This window comes from Acromyrmex echinatior, chromosome 14, assembly GCF_024713525.1.
Source record: "Acromyrmex echinatior isolate Ae372 chromosome 14, ASM2471352v2, whole genome shotgun sequence".
Classification (NCBI taxonomy): Eukaryota; Metazoa; Arthropoda; class Insecta; order Hymenoptera; family Formicidae; genus Acromyrmex; species Acromyrmex echinatior.
The window spans coordinates 8,268,308-8,290,537 of record NC_141865.1 but is presented as its reverse complement, the minus strand read 5'-3'; the positions used below and the strand labels follow the sequence as shown (position 1 = coordinate 8,290,537).

The 22,230-nt window shown below is 35.4% G+C and overlaps 1 protein-coding gene across 7 annotated transcripts in view; it reads left to right on the top strand.

Annotated features, from left to right (window-relative positions):
* Positions 1-22,230, top strand: part of LOC105152182 (uncharacterized) — a 138,934-nt gene that overhangs the window by 34,371 nt on the left and 82,333 nt on the right. For 6 of the 7 annotated variants that reach the window (XM_087413408.1, XM_087413407.1, XM_087413406.1 and 3 more), the window contains one exon: positions 18,955-19,060. The exons of the other annotated variant lie outside the window; for it this stretch is intronic. In XM_087413408.1, coding sequence (XP_087269534.1) covers positions 18,955-19,060 — 106 coding nt within the window. The remainder of the gene's footprint in view (positions 1-18,954; positions 19,061-22,230) is intronic. 7 annotated transcript variants of the gene reach the window in all.

Here is a 22,230-nt window from a genome sequence, read left to right as displayed (position 1 = left end):
GCCCACTACGAGCCCAGTTTCTGAGTTCCCTTTTAACGAGACTGGACTTTTCATCGCGAGCGAAGCCGCTATCGAATGACAATGGTGTGCTGAGAATCAGCTTGTTGAAGAATGTAAACGTTGTTACTCGTTCAGGCTACAAATCCTGATCCTATAATTTTTTATCCTGATAGATGTATATTCGCACGCAGGTTACATGATATATTTTGCTCTGTTTTTCTTATTTACTTTTACGATAGTTATTAATTAAAAATACAATATAATTGAAATTAACTTGTCAAATTATATTTAATTGGAGTTATTTTTAATTATATATCGTCTATAGATCGTCGCTGCTACTCTATTTATTATATCGTTAATTTCGTGAAAACAATGGAGTTAAATAGTTTAACTCAAGAAAATGTATTAAATTTGACTTATTTTATTATTTACTAAGTGCATAAGTTAATATGATGTTTACTTTGAAATTAACCACAGAAATAGATTGATTTACACCTTGGCACAGAAATAAAAAAATAACAAAATGTTAATTTAAGAGGTTGGGCAAATTGCTTCTTTGATATCTAACGGTGTAAGATAGTGATAAATGAATGTATTCCGCGCAAGAAGTTATGTTTCTATGTCAAACTTAATGAATAGTATTTTAAGATTTTTTTTGCGGAGAAAGTATTACAATACGTAAGGTTGATTTTGTGTCGTGCAAGAAATTTATAATTTTTAGAAAGATAAATTACATATTTTTTTAAAGATACATATATATCTAACTGTAAAGGAATAATAAGATAAAGTCTATTTTAATTGTTATTTATGTGAAATGTCATTAATATGAGATTAATATTAGAGACATATTGACCATTCGACTCATCTCGATGACCTCAGTTTTTTCAATATCACAAAATAGGCAGTAAACGGGAAATTATGACCAAGTTCGACGGGCGTACTAAAAATTTTATCCAGCACGAGTTAGAGTGACCTATTTCACAGCGACACGAAATGTTGGATCGGAGTAAAAAGTGTCTTACGCTGGGAAGGTAACCGCAGGGCGCATGGGACAAAACAAGTTTAACTCTCGACTATGGTTGAATTCGAGTGATGTAAGTGCGCTACACGACGCTAGCGCAATAAAACTGCCATTATATTTTATTACTCGCGAGTCGGTACGCAACTCCAACTCTCTTTTCCATTTTTTAATGTCAACGGCTAACCGGTGTTGCAAATAACACAGCCACTGTTACAAATTTTTCTGGGTATTTTACAATCTCTAGGTATCAGGGGTACATTTGACTATGTCATGGTGGAGAATTAAGTAGAATAACAAACTGTAAAGAATTTATGGAGAGTGCAAATATTTTTTCAAAGCCACGCAGTGACATAAATCGATCAGTACAGTTAATTTTTCTATGACATGAGCTTTTAACGTGCATCAATTTTGATTTGTGTTACATTTTAAATAAAAAATTTAAATTAAAAAAAATGGATGATGGTTTCTTTTATTGCAAGATAAAGTTATAAGATAAAATCCTTATAACAAACACTTCCATATTTTAACTACCGTATTCATCAGAAATTCTACGAATCATGTTCTAGAAGAATTCTTAAGAAATTATTGGAATTCTTCACACCAATATCGATTTGAAAATTTATAGTATAGTACGTCTCATTGTTGAGAGAATACGTCATCCTCATCTCGTTTGCTATTTGCCAATCCAATTAGTGTGTCCAACAAGCGAACATACAGTTCTAGTCGTTACCAGGGATGATATTAACCTTCCTAAAGATCTTCCGAGAGTAGCAGTGTAATGGGTCAAGAGGCAGGAGTGCAAATCGATTTTCAGGACGAAGTGAGCCGAGTCGACAAAAATGAGAGAACATGTCTCTCGCATTATTTATAGAAGATCTCGGAATTCTTGAAAAAACTTCTGAATATACGAATCGGAGAAAAATTTGATATTTCAATTAGAATATGTCCTATTAGTGACGTCAATTGAAAAATCGATAAATAGGATATCAATGATTTTTTAATAATTATTAGTTTTGTCTTCTTGAATCTCTGGATCTTATTCTTAAAAATTTCTTTATACCGAATAGTTTGAATGGCATATATTTGCTATAACGAAATTTGATTACGTTTCCAAGCGTTGTTGATACAACGAAATTTCAATACTATAAACTCAATTTGCAGTTTTGATGGAGTTTGTTGAAATTGCATTCATATTCTATACTTTTATACATTGCGGCTCAACTTCGGCTTCAAATCACATGAAATAGAAAATTATACATTCATAAATATTGTATACATTTTTTACAATAGTTTTGTCTTCTTATATGTTTGCTATAATTTATTCTATATTGATATACTTAATTAATCTCGCCGCGCGCGCAAATTATATAAAGAAAACTTTACTGTAATTTTGATGCACGGAAGCGAAACAACTCTTAGGTGGTTAGATGGCGATGCTTACGACAATTAAGTTTTCCCTAATACCTCAATTTTCGATTAACACGCCTCCTCAATTTTCACGACGGGACAATATGAGAGACATGCGGTAGACTTCTTCATTATGGGTTACTATCGATCCTACACTCGTTAAGATGACATTAGATTACCGTTAAGTACTCGGGTACTTAATTATTTCGCGAACTTCCCATCATATTACGAGCAGAAGGGAGCTCTGCAATATTTGCTATTACTCATCCTCCGACAACATCCCTGAGTTATATATAGCAAAAGTGGATATAATGCGTCTTACCAACATGGTGAATAGCAAACAGAGGAATTGGGACGTTAATTAATTAAGAATTATCGTATAAATGTCTAAAATGTGAATATTAAAGTTTTTCTATATTAAATCTCTGGAATATTAATTTGAATAATAATACATTTTGAATATCATTGTTTGAATAATATGTATATGTACAGGGTGCGTCTTATTGTCGATCAAACGTTTACGCGGCGTGTTTTAAACTGTATGGCGATTATCTGTTACAAAAAATAAGTAGGTAATAGATCCTAATAGTTTGGATGTTGTAGGCGGTTCGTAAAAGTATCCAGTCTGTATATCGTAACTTAACATCAATAAGTGCGCTTGAAAAAGATGTTTGTGTTGTCACAATATAATACAAGCTGCTATTTACAAATAGCATTTCACATACAAGTAGCATTTCTTCTCACAAACCTTGTCTTGTATTTCTAGATAAATCAAATTGTTTTCACAGCTATGAAATAAATCGTTAAATACAATATGTAGTCGATTACAATATATTTGTGACATACTGGGAAAAGTATTGACATAGATATGTTACTTTATTTTTTTCTTCTTTCTTTTTTTACATATTATGTTAACAGAATTTGAAGTTTGCATTAATGTCTCCAATTAGAATTTATTTAAATTTTATATAAATTGATATACTTTTTACTATATGTGTTGTTTATTGAATTGATACAAAAGAAAAGAAAATAATATTCGGAGATTTTTTTAAATATGCATTTAATATGTGGAAATAAAAAACGAACAAGAAATATTTTAATGTATTTTTTACAATTGATTCATGTAATAAAAAAAAGCGGTTAATATTTTCCGAATTCATAATTCCCATGTATTCATTGGAAAATCGTCACTTTTATGTGTTTATTTGCACGAACAATATTTGATGTCGCGTGTAAATATTCGTAACGTTATGCAACTGGAGCATATATATATATATATATATATATATATATATATATATATATATATGCCACTGGCATGCGAAACGAACTGTATTAATGTTCTTGTCCACAGATGGTCGCGCATAACGATGCGATTTGTGCAAGTCGAAACAATAAGCTCGATTGTATACTAGAGTAACACGCGAAAATTAACGAAGACAGGTGTTATGCACATTCGAAATTTAAATTCCATACTGAGACTCAGACAAACATTAACAATAATTCACATTGGCACGCGCGTAGCGATCTGTAACGCTCTGTCGTACTAAATTAATACATCAAAGACTTTTGTTGATAAAAGGGCTTATAAGTGGAATAATTTTAATGCTATACGCGTAGGTGATCGATTTATGATACGAGATTAGTAGCTGCCAATTACACAAAAATGTAATAATTATTAACGATGCATTCCAATGGAAGTTGATTCCGCCCTACTGATATCAAGATATCACATAACGACCGTGATATTTATTGGATTCTATAAACTTTAAAGCTTTGAAAAATTTGAGAAAACTCGAAATATCTAAACTAATAACATTAAATTTATTGCGGGAAATACTGATAACAGCAGTTTATTTTTTATTTGGTTGTAAAAAGACGTAACGTGGTATTACGACACAATATTACGATGTCTAATAAAAATAGAAATACATATATTCTCTTTAAAAGATGGAGATTTATGCCACTTTATGTTACTATTACATGTTAACTCGACATTTATGGCAATTTTATAGTGCCTACTATTTTCTTTTCAACGGTATATCGGCGCGAAGAAATAAATTAGGAATAAATGCCTGTAAATGTCTATAAATTTTATTTTTGCTAATTAAAGAGAAATATACTACGTAATATATTAATTATCAACGATAATTAATAACGATCCTATATCATTGCTTTCACAACATGCAAAGCAAAAGTCAATAATTAAAACGCAATTCACTATTTATATATCATTATGTAGATTACATGTTTAATTTACATTCACGTATGATTCTCGCATACCTTCCAATGCATTGCTGCACATTTTTGGAGCGTTATTAATTCTACCTTTACAGAAATAGCAGCGTTTGATAACGAAATTCCAGCTGAAAAGTATCGCGTGGTGGGACCGCGTATTGCAATTAGAACTGCGCGAAGAAATAATTTAATTAGCGATCCGTTGAAATTTGCCGGCGGAATAAAACGAATTCGGAGACGGAATTGCGTGGAATTTATTTCAATGCGTCGCATCGATGCCGCTCACGGGAGCCCACATAACTTTCGTCATTCCTTCAATCAGACGACGGACCACCTAGAAAAGAACCGGAGAAATCCTCGTCGCTGGAAGGAGCGAGAACATGTAAATCTTGACCCCTATTCGGAACACGATTCCGACAGAAGCACAGGAAATCCTCGCAAACTGTATGATTCGTTACTTGACGATTTTGAAGTAATAATTAAAATATTTTTTTATTTCACCGACTTATTAACGGTAATTATGCTACGAAAATAAATACACGAATTGCAGGAGTCTTTATTAGAAATGATCCACGCGATATCTTCTAATTTCTGCACGTAAACGTACAATTTATGTTATGGCGAGTCTTAAATACAATTAGCAGGAAGCATTTTATCATTAGTCGGCGACGGAACAATTTCTTTCTCTCTCATTCGCCGATTTGCCGCATTGCACACTTTCGCGATTCATTTCACAGAGTGTTGTTGGAAGCGATGAGAACGCATCGGCTCTTCTTTTCTTTTTAATCTCGTTAGGCTTTCGCCGATGAAATTGCGTTAAAATCTCGTACTCATAAATAGCGCTTACATCGCTGGTCTCCCACGTAACGTTTTTTTTCCTCGCGCGTTTTCCGCGTCCGTATTTTTGAGGATTAAATTTACTTCCACACGTGCCGTTCGCACGAATCCGTTTAAAATTGGCCAATATACTAGAATATTTAACAGACGATTCAGTGACTATGTTTTACCGAAATAACAAAAATGTATCCATTTGTAACTTCATGTTTATATATTTTTTCCCATTTTTAGGATTTGCAATCAATTTTTTAAATTTTCCATTACTTGTCTGTCGAATTTATATACTCATATGTTTGATATAAAATATTTTGGGTGAATATATATTATATTGTATAGCTGGCTGTTATATAGCGTGAGCACAATATTATATTTTTAGATAATTTCTTGCAGTGTATCATTTTTACATTAATTCTATCGCGAGTTTTGTAGCTGCAATAATAAAGCAAAGCGATAAATAATTTTACTGCAAAACGTTTAAAATCCGATAAATTTGATTGCACATGTTGAAATATCAAAACGGTTCAGAGAAAGTCTAGTTAAATCGAATTATTCGTTTACAAATTATATTGGATGGGGGTGGGAGTGTTTTGCTAAATTGCTAAAACAATTATTATGTTATATAAATTAGTATTCATTCAGCTTCGCTGATTTATAATTGGTTAATTTCGAATGCATATTGTTTGCTATTGTATTTGCTACGCTTTGTATTTCCATTTATATAGATAATACTTTCATTCGTAAAATCCAATTATGAAAGTATGTACACTTTTTATAAATCTTTATTATTAAAATTTGAAATCTATATGCTTATCGAAAAAAATCTGTTTATTGGAAAACAATTAAAGAATAATATAAATATATATATATATATACAGGATGGAGCACGCATAGAATATATGTGATGCAAATGCATCTCTAAATACCTTTAGCTACAAAAAAAATACATTACGTAACGTGTCTCTCAAAACTGTACGGGATTGCAACTTTTGTATACAGTAATTTTTCATAAAACATAATTTAGAAGAGTTATATATAGAAAGGTTTGAAAATTGTTGCTTCGTGTATATACATATATATTAGGTGTTGGAATTAATTCGTAGCGTTTTTTAATGAAAGAATGTTATTTATTTCACATGAGCATTAAAAAATACATTAATGAAAGTACTTCCCATCACTTGTAAAACGCTACGAATTAATTCCAATACCTAATACATATATACATATATATATATATATATATATGTATATATATATATATATATATATGAATCATTTAAAAAGTATCCGCGGTATTGAACAAAAAACCGCGGATACTTTTTAATGACCTAATATATAATATATATGCATAACCACATATTCTAAGTTTTTCATTTTGAAGAGGACATGCGCGCACGCGCGATCATTACATAAATGTTCCTTGATTTTGCATCGTGTTTTTTTTTACATCGTCCAATCATGACTACATCGGCTTCGGCGCCGACGAGCCAAAGAATTGATTCGGCTCACAAAGCTGATCGTGAGTCTCATCTCGACGTCTCGCCAATGCATGGTCTCGTCGAGGACCGACAACTTTTTCTCGCTTTTGCAGACTTTTGTTGCTCGCGCCGCGCCGGCCGGCCGGCCGGCCGGCCTGCCTCTGCGTGAAAGATTTCGTGGGACTGTAGATCAGTACGGTTTCGCATGAGCTCGCGTATCCCGTAAGCCGGGGCCCCGGCACGATGAAAATTTCATCGCACGCGAAGAGAAGAGAGGCGAGGTGGGCCCGGGCCCAGCGGCCTGCATACGTGATACGCCTTCGTAGTTAATATAGGCCGGTTGCATTTCGCGACGATGCGTGGCTTCCTCGTGACGCATTTTTTGCGTTCGGTCGCCGGGGTCCATTTTGACACGTATGGAAAGAAAGGGTTTATATAAAATAAATATATAAAATGGATACACAAGTGTAGGATTAATTATAGCCAGCCAGAACGAAAGCCGAATAAATTTAATAACTTTTTTATACCAAACTTTTTTAATACTTTTTCAAAAATATGCAAAGTTAAAATATTCTATATGTCTAGACTATTTAACTTTATATTTGCATATTTACTATAACTTTATATTATGTACCTATATATAGAATATACTTATATTTAAAATACAATATACTCATATATAGAATATTTTAATTTTGCATATTTTTTTTATGTTACATTATATTAACTAAACTACTCTCTCGTTATAATTAATTTTCCATGTAATTTAATCGAATTACTAAGTTACGTATTCACAGCGAGATATATTATATTTTTAATTTGATAATATATTTTTAATTTGATAAAATTGAATAAAATTGCGCACTCTTCTACTGCTCCCGATTGTTAACACTTCTCTAAATCTTTCTATCATTAAGACTGAGAAATGGAAGGTCTTACTTTAAATTGTTGCAGACTAAGCGCTAAAAAATGATTCGTTTAATAATAATATCAGCGGAATTTCTTGAATGATAATAGCGCATCGAATGAGAGGAAATTCTTTGAAAAGAAGCTTCTTAAGCTAGCAGACGAATAAATCTGAAATGCTTTTTCGCATTTTATAACGCGGGAACAATTAGTAGCGGGTAAGCGATTTTAATTGTTCTGTGGCGTCTCGATTAATTAACAGCTTGGCATTTCCGCGTTTCTCACGAAGGAAACATATCGCGAAAAATTAGTGATAAAAGCTTGAGAGGGCCGGGAGGTCCGACGTTACTTTACACTGTAAGCGGGTCACACGGTCGGGCGTTAAGCGCGGCTGGTGGAATGTGGCGAGGGAATTAAAGGCGAATCCTGTTATATCCTCCCGCAAGTAAATGGCCACTTTTCGCCCGTAAGTAGTCTCACGATTATCCGCGGAGTCATTAAATTTGCAGCGGGCCGGGAGGGCCAAGGTGGCGTGAGGAGTGGAAACTCTCTACTGTGGATTCAATATTAGATATCGCGCGCTACGAAATAAAAGTAAACGGGGAAAGAGAGAGTGTAAATGGGGAACGAGGTAAAAAATATTGGGCCGATCGTATTAATCGTAAGACATTCGAGAGGCAAAAAAAAAGCAAAGAATACGCTACAGATGATCTGAATTAGGTTTGCTTTCAATTTTGTAGTTGTTCCAATTGCGACAAAAGTCATTAAATATATGTCATTATGAAAATTGAAGTATTTTAATCAAAAATATTTTGCGAGTAATTTTCATGTATGAATGCACGTGATACAACAAAAGGATAGACATTTGTATATTTAACGGGAGAGCAACGTGCTCAACAAATGATGCCATGATATCATTACGAGACAGAGTATTAAATGCACTGTCAAAAATGCAAATATTTGGATACTAGAAAAAAATATAGTGACGTAGTTATGACTGATGGCTGGTATTACTACCCTCGATCGATGTTGTTTTTGTAACATTACTATACGGTACAGCGTTACAACAATATTTTACCAATGCATTAACATACAAAAAACCTGATCAGTTTTTCCGCGTTTTTACGGTGAGGTTTTTGAATTTTGATAAAAAAGTCGTACGAGTTTCGTTTGTTGTTGTCAGACTGTGGGCATAAAATATTGCGGATGTTTTAGACGTTAGAGAACGATAATCTCGTGAGGTGCACAAATTGAGGTGCCTCCACGGGTTTTATTAATATGCGAGATAATCTTGAAATTGCATCTCGCGTCGAATCCGCGCAATCGTGCGCTCTCCAATCTGGAGCTCCTAAATCTCTCCCACGGGAAAGGCTCTGCCGGTATCAATTCGCTAGTCCGGATTATTCGTCAGTGCCGTCGGGAACACAGAACAAGCCGAGAATCGATACGCAAAGGAAAACCACTTTCATTTCATTCACGAGCGGGGATTTCGTCAGCCGGAAATTCGTGGCGTGCTTCGCCGGCCGCGATCGGCTCGCATTAGTTCTCATCGACGTAGATTTGACCGTCGTCGTGTTGGAACGTCTACGCGGCTCGGAGTTGGACGCGCGCGAGCGTTCGCGCACGCATACCGACGAGTTCCGTGTGCGTGACACGCACCTTCGATGCTGTGTGGTCCACCATGAGAGAGGGATAAAGTGAAACCGTGGGGCCACGCTGTCTCGGGGCCTGCTTCGATCCCAGAGTCGTTTAACACGCGAAACTTATCCACCCAGTTCCAAATTCGGCCTCGGCACGTACGCCAAAGGGAATAGGACTCATAAATTCTAACCGTAACTTGTTATCGCAATCTGCTTCAACTTCTCGATCGCAAATCACTCGGCCAATGAATTTGGAACCGCGCGCAAATTGCACGAAAAATTTATTTCTTAGCGTTTGTTCACGAGATTGTAAATAAATCCCAGGAGAACGAGACAAAATAATGTCATATTAATCGAATAGTGACAAAAAAAGATGGATCGATAATCGATTAATAAAAATGACGTTCAATTAACGTTATCTTGACTTTCTTGTTCTTCTTGGGAAATATATTGCATATGGTTCCAGCTAAATATCTGATTATTTACAAATAGCACATAATACAATGTATTGTAAAATACTGTATTGTAATAATACCGTAAAATTTATGTCACGCGATAACAGTGATAAAGACGAGCTCCGTCGAAGCTCTCTCTCATCTCGAGTGTGAAAGCAGATAGCACCGCCGTACACACACACATGGTTCTCATGGTTCTCATAGTTTCCACCGACTTGACTCCTCAGCACATTATTTTCCAACCCCGCGAGGGAGCTATTATGTAAAACGCCTCGCATATACGGGCACCATAAAGCCGAGTGGCCTTAATTCAGAAACGTCCTGCATAATTAAAGCTCTTCCCACTGGTTTCGCCCGGTGCATTAAGCCGACCCGTGGCGGTGCGGCTCCCCCGCGGCTTGACTTTCCTTCCCGAACCGAATCGATCGTAAATCATTCTTCCTCCGCGGGGATTTTCGTCGGAAACCATCACTTACGTCCGTTCGACTTTCGGAGAATCGAACGGAAACGCGCCGCGCCGGAGCCTGTCAAGAAAAACCGCGGTGCACATTCGCACCTCTCTCTTCTTCTCTTTTTCCTTCTTTCGCGAGTTCAGTATTTACTGACATAATTAACGTGGGAATTTTATCACGGAAGTGGTCCATAAGATGTCGAATTTCAATACGAAATTTATATCTATGGTATATATTGAGAATTGCGAGAGCAGAGCTCAAGAGACTTGATTTTTCGTGTTTAAGTACTAAATTATCGAGCTCGTTATCAAAAATGTGACAGATTTGTGTCATTACTTTCCCGCCGTTGCATATGTTATCCGTAATTCGCCTTGAATCCATTTCCGTTACATTTTCTCTTTCTACCTTTCTGTTTGTATATCAATTTACATTTGTGCGTTCAAATTATTTTATTTTCTAGCTAGAAAATTTTCGCTGCAAGAGATGCAAGAACCGATGTTTTCGAATACTCTGAAGTTATTACATATTGGATGATGAATGTAATTCGCGTATTAAATTTTGAAGATTTCTCAAACGAATTATTACATAATTTCGCGAAACTTTATCTAAGATACTTTCGATGAAGAAATATTGAAAAGAATTGTGGATCGATGAAAAAAACATCTTGAGAACGGATATTTATTATCTGCTATTTCAGACAAGACATCATCGTTCATCAATCAAGCAGCAATCAAATATCTTATTAAAATAACTAGAAATCAACTTTTTAAATGCATTACTATTTTTATCACATTTATAAGTATATTCATAGAATTTTTCAAGACGTTTCGAAAAAAGTATTTTATGTTAAATTATACGTCTTATAAAAAAATTCCAATTTCTTTTGTCAAACTTTTTAAGAATACCATCCATCTAACAATCTTTCTTATCTCTCTGTTAGGAACGAACGAATTTTTTTGTAAGGATAGTTTTTCTTTTAACCACGAGAGAAAGAAATGAGGAGAAACGATTCATCACTTAGTATAGTTAGTGATTTTGTCTTTCGTTTACGGAGTTCATAAAAAGCGCATTAGAAAGGAAATAGCTTCAATGGAACACACAAAATGTAGTACGTCTCGGATGTCGAGGGTTGAGACAGATCTGTGGCTTTTCGACCAACATCTTTCTGTCGGCATCACTGACTCAATCTCGAGAGACGTCGTATCGCTCTTCTCTTTGCGCTCCTTATGACATACGGTCGCTCGCGCTTGAAAGAAACACGTTACAACGTTATAGCCCCGCGGAAACATGAAGATGTACGTTCGCATTCGTTTCGCACGCGGCGTGGCGAGACGAAGCGAAGCGAGGTGAGAGGTGTACGTAACCCCTTAAGGGAATTAGTCACGGTCGCGTTTGGTCGAGTCCAGTCGAGAAACTACTTGGAACAGATCTCGTGAGCGGCGGCCGGCCGTCACACCTGAACGCGCGCGAGCTCGTTCGAAGATTCGATAATTGCTTCCTCGCACCTGAAATTAGTGGTGGTCGCCTGGATCTTCCCCTGGACCATTGGCTTCTTTACACACGCCTAACCTTTGCCCACAACGTGCTCTGAGATTCCCAAGGGATAGCAGAAGGGCCTAATCCTCGGACCTACTTAATTTCTGTTCTATCGCAATTTTTCGAAACGATCGGTTCTCTCGATCAGCTGGGTCCTCGCCAGCCGCCAAATATTCGATTCCTCTCAGGAAATTCGATTCAGTTAATTTGCACGACAACTCATGCACGGCCTCGTGGGACAAGAAAGAGCGTTGTTGTCAGTAAATTAATGGCGAACGTTATGTGATAATGATCACATAAATATCTGTATGTATGTGCTATTCAGAAACATTAATCGAGGCTTAATTAATCCTTAATTTCCTTTTATTTTATTTTATAAAGAAAAAATAGGAAGTCAGATAAAGTGATTAACATTAATTATCTTACGTATATATACGTATCTTTTAGAGAGCATCAATTTGAGCAGCATTATCAAGATTAAAATATATTAAAATAATAAGATACAAATTTTTATTATTGTTACTATAACGAATAATCATTCGAGAATATATCATATTAAATGATACTTGTTTTCATAAAAAAAAAAAAAAAACTAAGCGAGTAGTAAAAAAATAATCAGAACAATCAAGAAAAATGTTACATCGCGCGTCCGCCGTAATACTTTTCTAACGATGTAAACGATAATTATACATTGTGTACTTACATCTGTGAGAGAAGAGAGTCACATAAGAGAAAGAAAGAGTTCTCCTTCTATGATTGTGCATCATCTTGGAACTTTTACCTGCGTCGACGACATAATGTGCGGTTTATGTGTACTGATTCCCATAACGATTTATGTCGGAACACGCATGATTCATTGGATACTCATTTAATAACGAGCCAAGTGGCAGTTGCAATTAGCACATCGCGAAAGATGGAACATTTAGTAAGCATTAATTGGCGAGAAAGTGTTCGCGAAGCTCTTTTACATTCAACGATATAATCTCCCGTATTCTTACACAAATTTTTTTTTTAATTTACAGAGATATATGACTCTACGGATTTTGAAATTTCACAATATTCTAGCAATATATCTTATAAATGCCACTATTTATGTATGTAATTGCAAAATTTATTTTATACTTAATATTATTTATCGCGTATCTCTATTTTTGTATTTTTTTAGTATGTCGCTGAGTACATGTGATTAATTACTTTATTTAAGTCGTGTTCTCTTTTCGAATGGATTTGTCAATTACTGGGTCGTTATCTTATTTTATTCATTCATTTTTAATTCACCGGCTGGTGGTAAGTTCAGTTCTCCGACGAGAAAGTACCAGCGCCGCGCCATCGAGATTCTTTCAGATGGAAAATAGCGTATATAAGATTTAACGGTATTTGCATATTGGAGCATCGTCAGTATACCTAATTGACGTTCCTGCGATCTCAGTGATGCGTTAATTTTTTGAAGATAGTCTTTTTAATCGATCGCCGTGCTATAAAGCTTCTAACACGTTCCTTTGCGTTCATTTTTCCTTGTTTCTTTTTCCTCTCGACCATTTTCTTTTCTCTTTCGAGCGTTCTATTCACGCATAAATTAACTCCGAGCGAGCCAACGACTCGTAAAGCTGCTAAGAGGAACCGTATTTGGCGGATGAAATGAAAAATGAGACGGCCGCAGACTGAATTTTCACACCGGCGTTCGCGATTTCGCAGGATGCGAGACATTATGGAATTTCAGAGTTGGAAGTATTCCATCCGTGCTTTGAATTCATTACCGGACTTTTTGCGGACATTTAATAAGTTCAAAGTGAAATTGCGGCATTTCTTTAAAAAAAAAAAGAGTATTTTAAAGCTGAACTTTGAAGAATAAGAATAGTCTACTTGAGTTCATCAATATTCGCGCGCAAAATGTCTGATCGTCGAACGAACCGATTTAATTAAACAATTGTCGATCCCTTTAATTTCGCGGTGACAGTCGGAGAATTGTGTCTGATAAAATGTTTCAGGCAGACAAGTAAATTAAATTCCATTTAATGGATGTATCGAAGTGCATCGTTTTTCGATAATTATAAGCTACGCGCGTGACATTTCTCATAGTTTGATTTTCTAATACACTTATATGTCTTATCAGAAATGACTTGATTAATTATCATTAATTGCGCGATCCCTGGAAGCCCATATCTCGAACGTCTTTGACTTTCTCTTCTCGGACTCTAATCTACATCGTACAGAAAAATATGAAAATAAATGAGTGTTAATTATTAACGATCGTTTAGAGGATTAATTAGGTATGCGCACGCGCTTCGAGTAAATATTACATATTTGCGTAAATATACACACATATAATTAGCGATAGCTTTTTTACAATTTTGTTTACATAAATCTTTCTTTAATATACGGCATATTTATAGTCACGTGGATATAAAAAATAAACGAGGTTATAGATGTATTAATCTTAACTTTTAATTAATATTTGATTTGATTAATATTTGATTTAAATTTATTTATAACGAAATGAACTCATTACATGAGATAGGAAAATTTTCAGGTTTATTTGAATAAAAAATAGAATGTGATCAAAAACATATAAAATAATTACAGAGCAGAATCAATATTTTATATGGTAGATACCCTATTACTATCGTAAGATATAATTAATTACCATTAATATATGTATGTTACTAGGATAAATCAGAAATTTCGAGTGTCCATATCAGAATTATCTTCTCCGATATTTAACTCAAATTTCTATTCCGTATTATAACTTTACTTCTCTGAGCATGTATCTTTCTTCATGATCTCTCTAGTCAATTTGTTTAATTATCATAAGTCGCTATTATCAAGATTCTTGTCTATCTTTAAGTTTCGCTTCTAAGCCACAGAATTTCTTCGCATTTTGTCGGCATGATCGGGAAAGTCTAATATCATCGAGGCTATCGTGATTCGATTCTGATTTGATCTTCAAGGTCGGATGTCATCGATTCTAAAGGCGGCTTCGCACAAAGCGATCGCCTTTGCCCATTCGTTCGAGTGTTTCACCTCTCTCTTTTCCTTCTTCCTTCTTTCTCCATCTCGCTCTTTCTTTTTGGGAATCTCGTTCAAGAGGAGATCGGCGCCCGAAGCAGCGTCTACCGTTAGCACGTGTGTCTCGTTATGCCACGATTCTACGTGCAAATACGAAAGCAACTTTCAGCAAGCTTCCGTCCTGCAACGGAGCACGTAGCCCTTTGTCATGGTCCAGTTTCTCGCGTCTTTGTGCATAATAATGTTTTGATCCTATTCGAACAGCAAACTTTCGGAAACTCTCTCGAAATTTCAATGTTGCATAACTCTCACTTATTGTTAGAACATTATCTTTAGACATTATGTAAATTCAATGAATTGTAGGTACATCTTGAATATATCTTTTAAAATGAGTTATGTGATAATTTAATAAAATATATTTCATCGGTTTTTACCATGATGAAATTTCTATTGTATTACAGTTTTCTTGTGTAGAGCCCAATCTATTTTAATTATGCAATAAAATTTAGGTTTTTAAGTATCATCATTAAGCGATATTACTTGAGAGAACGCGTGCGTTAATAATCAGGGGAAATGATTCGCTGATGAGCCTCGAGAGCGAGTCGATTCATTCGCACCTGACGCAGGTGAAAGTATCATCGTCGATCGCGCTTCGCCGATAACGTTCGCACGTTCGAGAATTTTAGCCATTCCGAGTGCATCGAATTCAGCAATATCGGTTTAATGAGATGATTAACAGACGTAGAGACGAAAAATTTTTTTTGCATTTCCATTTTTGTCTTCATGTAATTCAAAGCAAAAAATTGTTTATATCGTCTTGAATAGTTTTTTAAATAAGCAACAAATATATTCCGTAAAATTGATTCTTCGTTGAATGTATAAATTCAGTTGAATTTAAAATTTTTCATACATACTAAAATATATGCTTGAAAGATATATGCTAGATTCAAAGAAAGCTTCAAACTTATTTTAGTTTATCCAATTTTTAAATTTGAAATTACATTGCTGTTTGAAAAGATATTTAAAAATAAGATATTTTAAAAATACAGAATATGCTACTTATTAATTATTCTATTTTCATTTTTTTTTTTGCCAAAATGAAATGGATATTAACTTATTAAAATCTGACATTTTTTGCTTGAAGTCTCAAGTTACTATTATATTATTGCTTTTTAACGCATTTTTTATGATGAATAAATTTCTTAATTTACGGAGTTGTTTTTGAAATTGCTCTGAATTTAATTTATTAATAAATATTATATATAATCAAAAGAGTCACAACGTACTTCACATGACACAACGCGATCTAATCAGTCTTGCAAAGATTACAGGACGCTGTGTTTCACAGGATATCCTACTTTCCCCCAGAGTGAGTGCATTACTAGATTACGATAAGTCTTTGATGTCTCTAAGCTATAGATAGCTGCTTATTAAATCATTAGTATGCGAACGGATGTCATGTTGCTACACGCGTCATGTCACCGTCCTGTTCGTTTGAAGCTCGCGTGAAGAATATCTAAACTGTCGCTTTATACATATATACGACCAAGTACTGTATGCCATGTATAAGCAATATCGTGTATTTCCTTTGTATTGTAAAGTATGAGAAATTTAGATAAACGATCTCTCTTATCCATCTTTCTCTTCCTCTGCCAATTGAAGTCGCAAGTCCCGTCTGTGTGTACGCGAATATATAATTTTCGCGGTTAGTGACAGTGACCCAGCCGCTACGGCCATTCGCGTCTGGCCCCGCTTCAAAGACTTTCTCGACGTGATCGTTAACAGGTACGATCGAATTCTCGTCGATCGATGAACGTCGAAGCGTCTAGCCCCTGGGAGTTGTCCTCGATCTTACAGAACCATACGGTTGCTCGTTCAAGTCATCACCTTTTAGCATGTAAAGATAATACTGTATTATTTATTCCATTTATGTATTTAATGTGCAATTCTAATTTAGAACAAAAATTGAAGATTGGAATGGAGTCCGAATTTGACGTTATGTAGTCCGCAGGGCTTTCGGAGAATTTGTATATATCTCTAAAATATGCAGCTGCAGTATTACGCAAAAATCGATACTGAATTTCCGGGGCTGTCAAGCAATCGCGTCTCCTTAATCAGATTTCGTTCGCCGGTAAATTCGTTATCAGCCAAAGTTCTCTCTCTCTCTCTCTCTCTCTCTCTTTCTCTCTCTCTCTCTCTCTCTCTCTCAAGGGATATTCATCGATACGAGAACCGCGAGAATTCGGCGAGGATTCTGTACGTACGCATTCGGTCGTGGGAACGTAATTTTGACGATTCCGTCAGTCGATTGAGGCAGGTCACGACCTGTTGGAAATTATTCCTGGCAACCTTTCGCAGGTAGTGGAACGAGAGTTTTCAGGGAGCGCAGTTAACAACGATCTTTACGACTCACTTTACAAGACATCGAGATCGCGTCTCCACGGAGTCGTAAAGGACACATTGGTCCTCGCTCATATATTTCGTGAATGGCCGAGCAAAGTACATCGGTTTGTCGGAAAATGTAGTTACGTCGAGTTCTGCCTGGTTTTATGTTTTGTCAAAATGCCATAAACTATACTCACCATAGTTACTCGTGTATTCATGATATTCTTATGTATCAGACAAATTATTTAATTTAATCGGCGATGTTCACGTCTGTGTCATTCAATAAATTTTTCTTCAGAGACTTTCATATGCATTGAATAAATATTCGGTAATTTGAAAGCAGTTATTTCATCAAATTTATAAAATATTAGGTAAATGCTGATATAGAGCCGCTACGTGTAAAATTTTATATAATTATAATACATTCTAGTGCATTTTCATATATAATCTGACAGCACATTGGCAGTAGAACAAGAGAAGTTATGAAAAGAATATAAGAACTTGGCAGGATCAATAGTGCTTTTTGGCACGGCCTCAATAGATGATTTATGCTGATAAATGTGTAAAATGCTTGAAAAGACAATTAGATGCATCGTAAATATCTACGTCAGATATTTATTTGAATATTTTCACATTTATGCAAGGCTTTTATTACGTAAGGATTACATTATAAATGTGGTAAGTATAACATATAAAAATTTCTCATATATTTATTATTATAAAAAACAATCGTCGTACTTGGCTGACTTTAATATTTCACTCGTGCACTGCGCACATATAATATTAAACAGAAAACGGGCTATTTGTGATTATCGTAGAAACTAATATTTTATCCCATTATTATTTACGTTTAGCTGTAGGATATCGCGGGTTTTATTCTGTACTGTCGAACAGATATTATTTTGCGTGCGCGTATTTACACGACTGTAATTAACGTCGAGCCCATCATTCTAGCCATTGATCGGCGACCAACTGTACTCTGGATACCCACAATTAGACGAATTAATCACATTTCTGCAATCGCGTAGCCGGGTTGCAGCTTTTAAACGATGTGGAACATGATATCTCTCGTTCACAAATACAAATGCACGCTCGTGTTTACTTCGTTCCGTGGATAAGCAAAAAGCTCCTCGAGGAGCTTTTTGCTTACCTATATAAATAACGACGTTTTTAATTCCAAGTACGTAATATAATATTTATCTGTCTCTCAAAATAAAGGTGTTACACAGTTCTCTCCGCGGTAAAAAACGCTCATCCCTCCATAAATCAACTTCTGCATTCTGTTCGTTAAATCGATAGTATCGGAAAATCAATTTAATAGACGATGGTACAGCGATAGACTACACAATATGTCCCTAATTTGCCAAAAATAAATCGATAAAAAAATATAAAATAAAATGTCGCAGAATGATAAAAATCGTAGAACTTTCGTCGTTTGTTTTCTTATTATGATAATCTCTATATAAAGCAAAAGGCCAACGATGATTTTGATACTAGATCCCTATATTTGATTCAAAGCTACCATTGAACAGGGCAGAAAGCCACGTGATATGATTATCCGGCGGTTAATTCAATTTGCTTCTCTCGCTATTTCAGATGATATCGAAGAGATTAACCGAGCTATTCAGGTGGCTACTGTTGGCGGGGCTTTTGTGCTGCTCGTCCTGTCAGAACGTACCTACCTCCCTCGAGAATAAACCCGGTAAGTTTCGACTGCTCACTGTCCTCCTGTCCTAAACATGACATTACCACTACGTGTCCTGCGGAAATATTTTCCGTCGAACGAATAAAGACATGAGAAGAGAGCGAGTCTGCCCGTGTTTACTATTCTAAGATCTCTCTCGTTGCACTGTCATTATTTTTGTACGATCCTGTGAAATGTTTATTCGTACGAATTTGACCCCCCGATAAAAAATTTAACGCTGTTTCAAATCAAATTTTAATGTAGGAAACGATATATCACATTATACTACAATATGATATTTCGAACTGTATTGAAACTTTAAACGCTTGATAAAAAAATAGATATTAAATTATTTTTTTATCACAGTGAGTAATGTGAACAAGATGTACAAGCAGTATAATTATCACGCGAGGTGACAAATTTTGATAGTTCAACAAAATTATTTTAATATTCTAGCAATCTCAGATGCTAGAATATTGAAATCTGATTTCTAGAATATTGAAATGTTTTCAAGCATTGCTTAGTTTCCTAATTATTTTGACGTTTAACAAGATTACTTTTAGATCTGTACCTAGTTAAATTTTAGATATTTTAGCAAAATTATTCTCTCCGGATGTACATTTAATTATTAATTGTTTATATATGATGATCGTCGCAGCTTTTTTTCGAGTTTGCGATTCTGTAACAAATCTTATCTGCTGAATTGCGTTTGCAAAAACCGCTCTGCGGGTACTTCGATCGTCGTATTGCGGACGTGGAAGCTGCGGGAAGAAGGAGCTGGCACATTGAAGAAGCGACTTCGTGTCGCGACATTGCGACGCTGCTGTTGCATCCAAGTATTCAACATCTCGGTGGAATCCGATTTCTTACTTTTTGAATTGAAAATTAGAATTTTCAGAGTGATGAACGGAGGATAGTAATTCGGAAAGTAGTTAATTAAAGATACACTCATTATCACGTCCGTGCTAGTAGAGTTTGCGTTCTTTGTAAAAAGAATAATACGGATTTAGACAGATTCATTAGAGAATACTCGTCCGCGAAAAAGTCTTTGCTTAAAGCGGCATAGATATTTTTATCTTTTTCCAATTTTTCTCCAAGTTCTTTACGTCTGCGCGACAGTGACCGCTCTTATTCCGTTTTTATCCGTTCTTGACGCAATGCGGAAAAATGAAGAAATAAAGAAACGGAAGAAAAATGCAAAGCAATGAGTACAAGACGGAAATGTCATAAATTTGAAATGTCTAAATTATTTGTTGTAAACTTGATTAGTGTATTTCAGTATGAACAGAGACGAAGAAAAATTCTGTTGATTAATGAAATAAGACATATCAATTCGGCACATCCGTCCACTTTCGCTTCGGAACACAAGCTGCCAAACATTACTATTAATCTTAGCATAAATCTTGATCAAAATTAGTTGCACGTCATGCGTACACATTGCACATGCGTGTGCGTCTCCACGCACATATCAGTGGGGCGGGTCAGTGGGTCATACTACTCGGTGTTAAAAGACACGCACGCGGCACGGCTGGATGTCTTCGATTAATTCATATATTTACGTTATATGCAAACATACATATTTACATATCGATAATTGAATTATTCCGATTAATATTTGATTAATGATGTTTATAAAAAGAAAGAATAAGGAAAAAGTTATTCATTAAATAACCTATCAAGATAATAAATCCGTTAATGTTTTACAACGAAAGTCGCAGGAAATTTCTATAAATAATTTATACATATAAACTTAAATATTATTTTATATAAGTTGCAAATTGAATTTTTTGAAATTAAATTTTTTGTTTTATCAATTTAAATAAGAAAGCGTATGTTCATAATTCCTAGATCTTTCCAAGATTCTTCTGCAAAAGTGAGCTTTTAGACTCATATTTTTTCGATTTAAAGCTACAATAAATAAAAAATAAATTATTTCAACACATTTTAACTTAGCTTTTATTTGCATAATGGTGCGAGAATAAATGAAATGCCAAGGTTCACAGGAAACGCGACGTCCAATTGCGATTGTTGAAAGTATTCTCGTACATATTCTCGTCCGCCCGCGTTTGTGAATTGTAATTTTTAATTTGCGCTACGTCAGGATAACGCGTTGGGAAACGACATCCTAGGCGGATTTCTCGCCTCGCTGTCCCTCGCCGTGCGTTGTTCTACTTTCAAACAACAACGTCTGACACAAAAATACGAGAAAATAAGCGCGGTGCGCGCGCTTTTATCGCGCGCGTTCACAATAGCCAACTTTGCATTTAACGTCCCTCTTAACCTTTGCACTTCTCCGCCGAATGCGGTTGCGAGCAACTCGTCGACCCAACATCCTCCTCCGTACATCGCGAAACCTGCTGACCCGTGAGAAAAATCCGCGAAGAACATGATTAATTCCTCTACTGCTTTTCGCAACATTAATATACAGCGTCCGTATAATCAACTGGTCGCTTCTCTACGCTATTTTACTTGAAATAAATATTTTTCAGATTTTTCGAAAAAAATTAAACCATAACATGGAAGCACGGTGAAACGAATAGAATTGATAACGAGGTAAAAAATCGCGCAAATATACATAAATATTATGTTGATTGTCAGTTCAAAAATTTAAATTGTGATTAATAGCTGTACGCTGATCAAAAAACTCATACAGTTTACTACGTTTTAATTTTTATAAAAGGAGGGAATGATATTCGTCCCTGCTTTCATCAATATGAATGTAGCGAAATCATTTATTTTCCGTATTCCGGTTATGTTCATAATTTTTGCTGAAAGTTTCAATATTGCCACAATCGAAAGTACCTCACCCAAAGGTATTACGGCGAGCATAAATTTGCGCGAAATGGGAGAAGGGTAACGTATGCTCAAATGTGCGTGCGGAGCATATCGGCGAGACGTGGAAATTAAAAGGGAGAAGATATGACTGCACATTTTATACGCTCGATTTCATTCGGCATTGTACCATTTCCCGCCGACAAAAGCGGCATGGGAATGCGAGAATATGTGTCGCGTAAGCTTAATATGTACAAACGAGCGGGAAAATAATCCCACGCGCCACGGCGACATAAACACGGCGCACACAGGCAAAAACATAATAACGCTTTCGGTGGCTTTATGCATTTGCATCGCAGCTATGTTATGCTTCTCACGCTTTGTTCGGGTCATGGAGAGATTTTACCTTCTTTTTT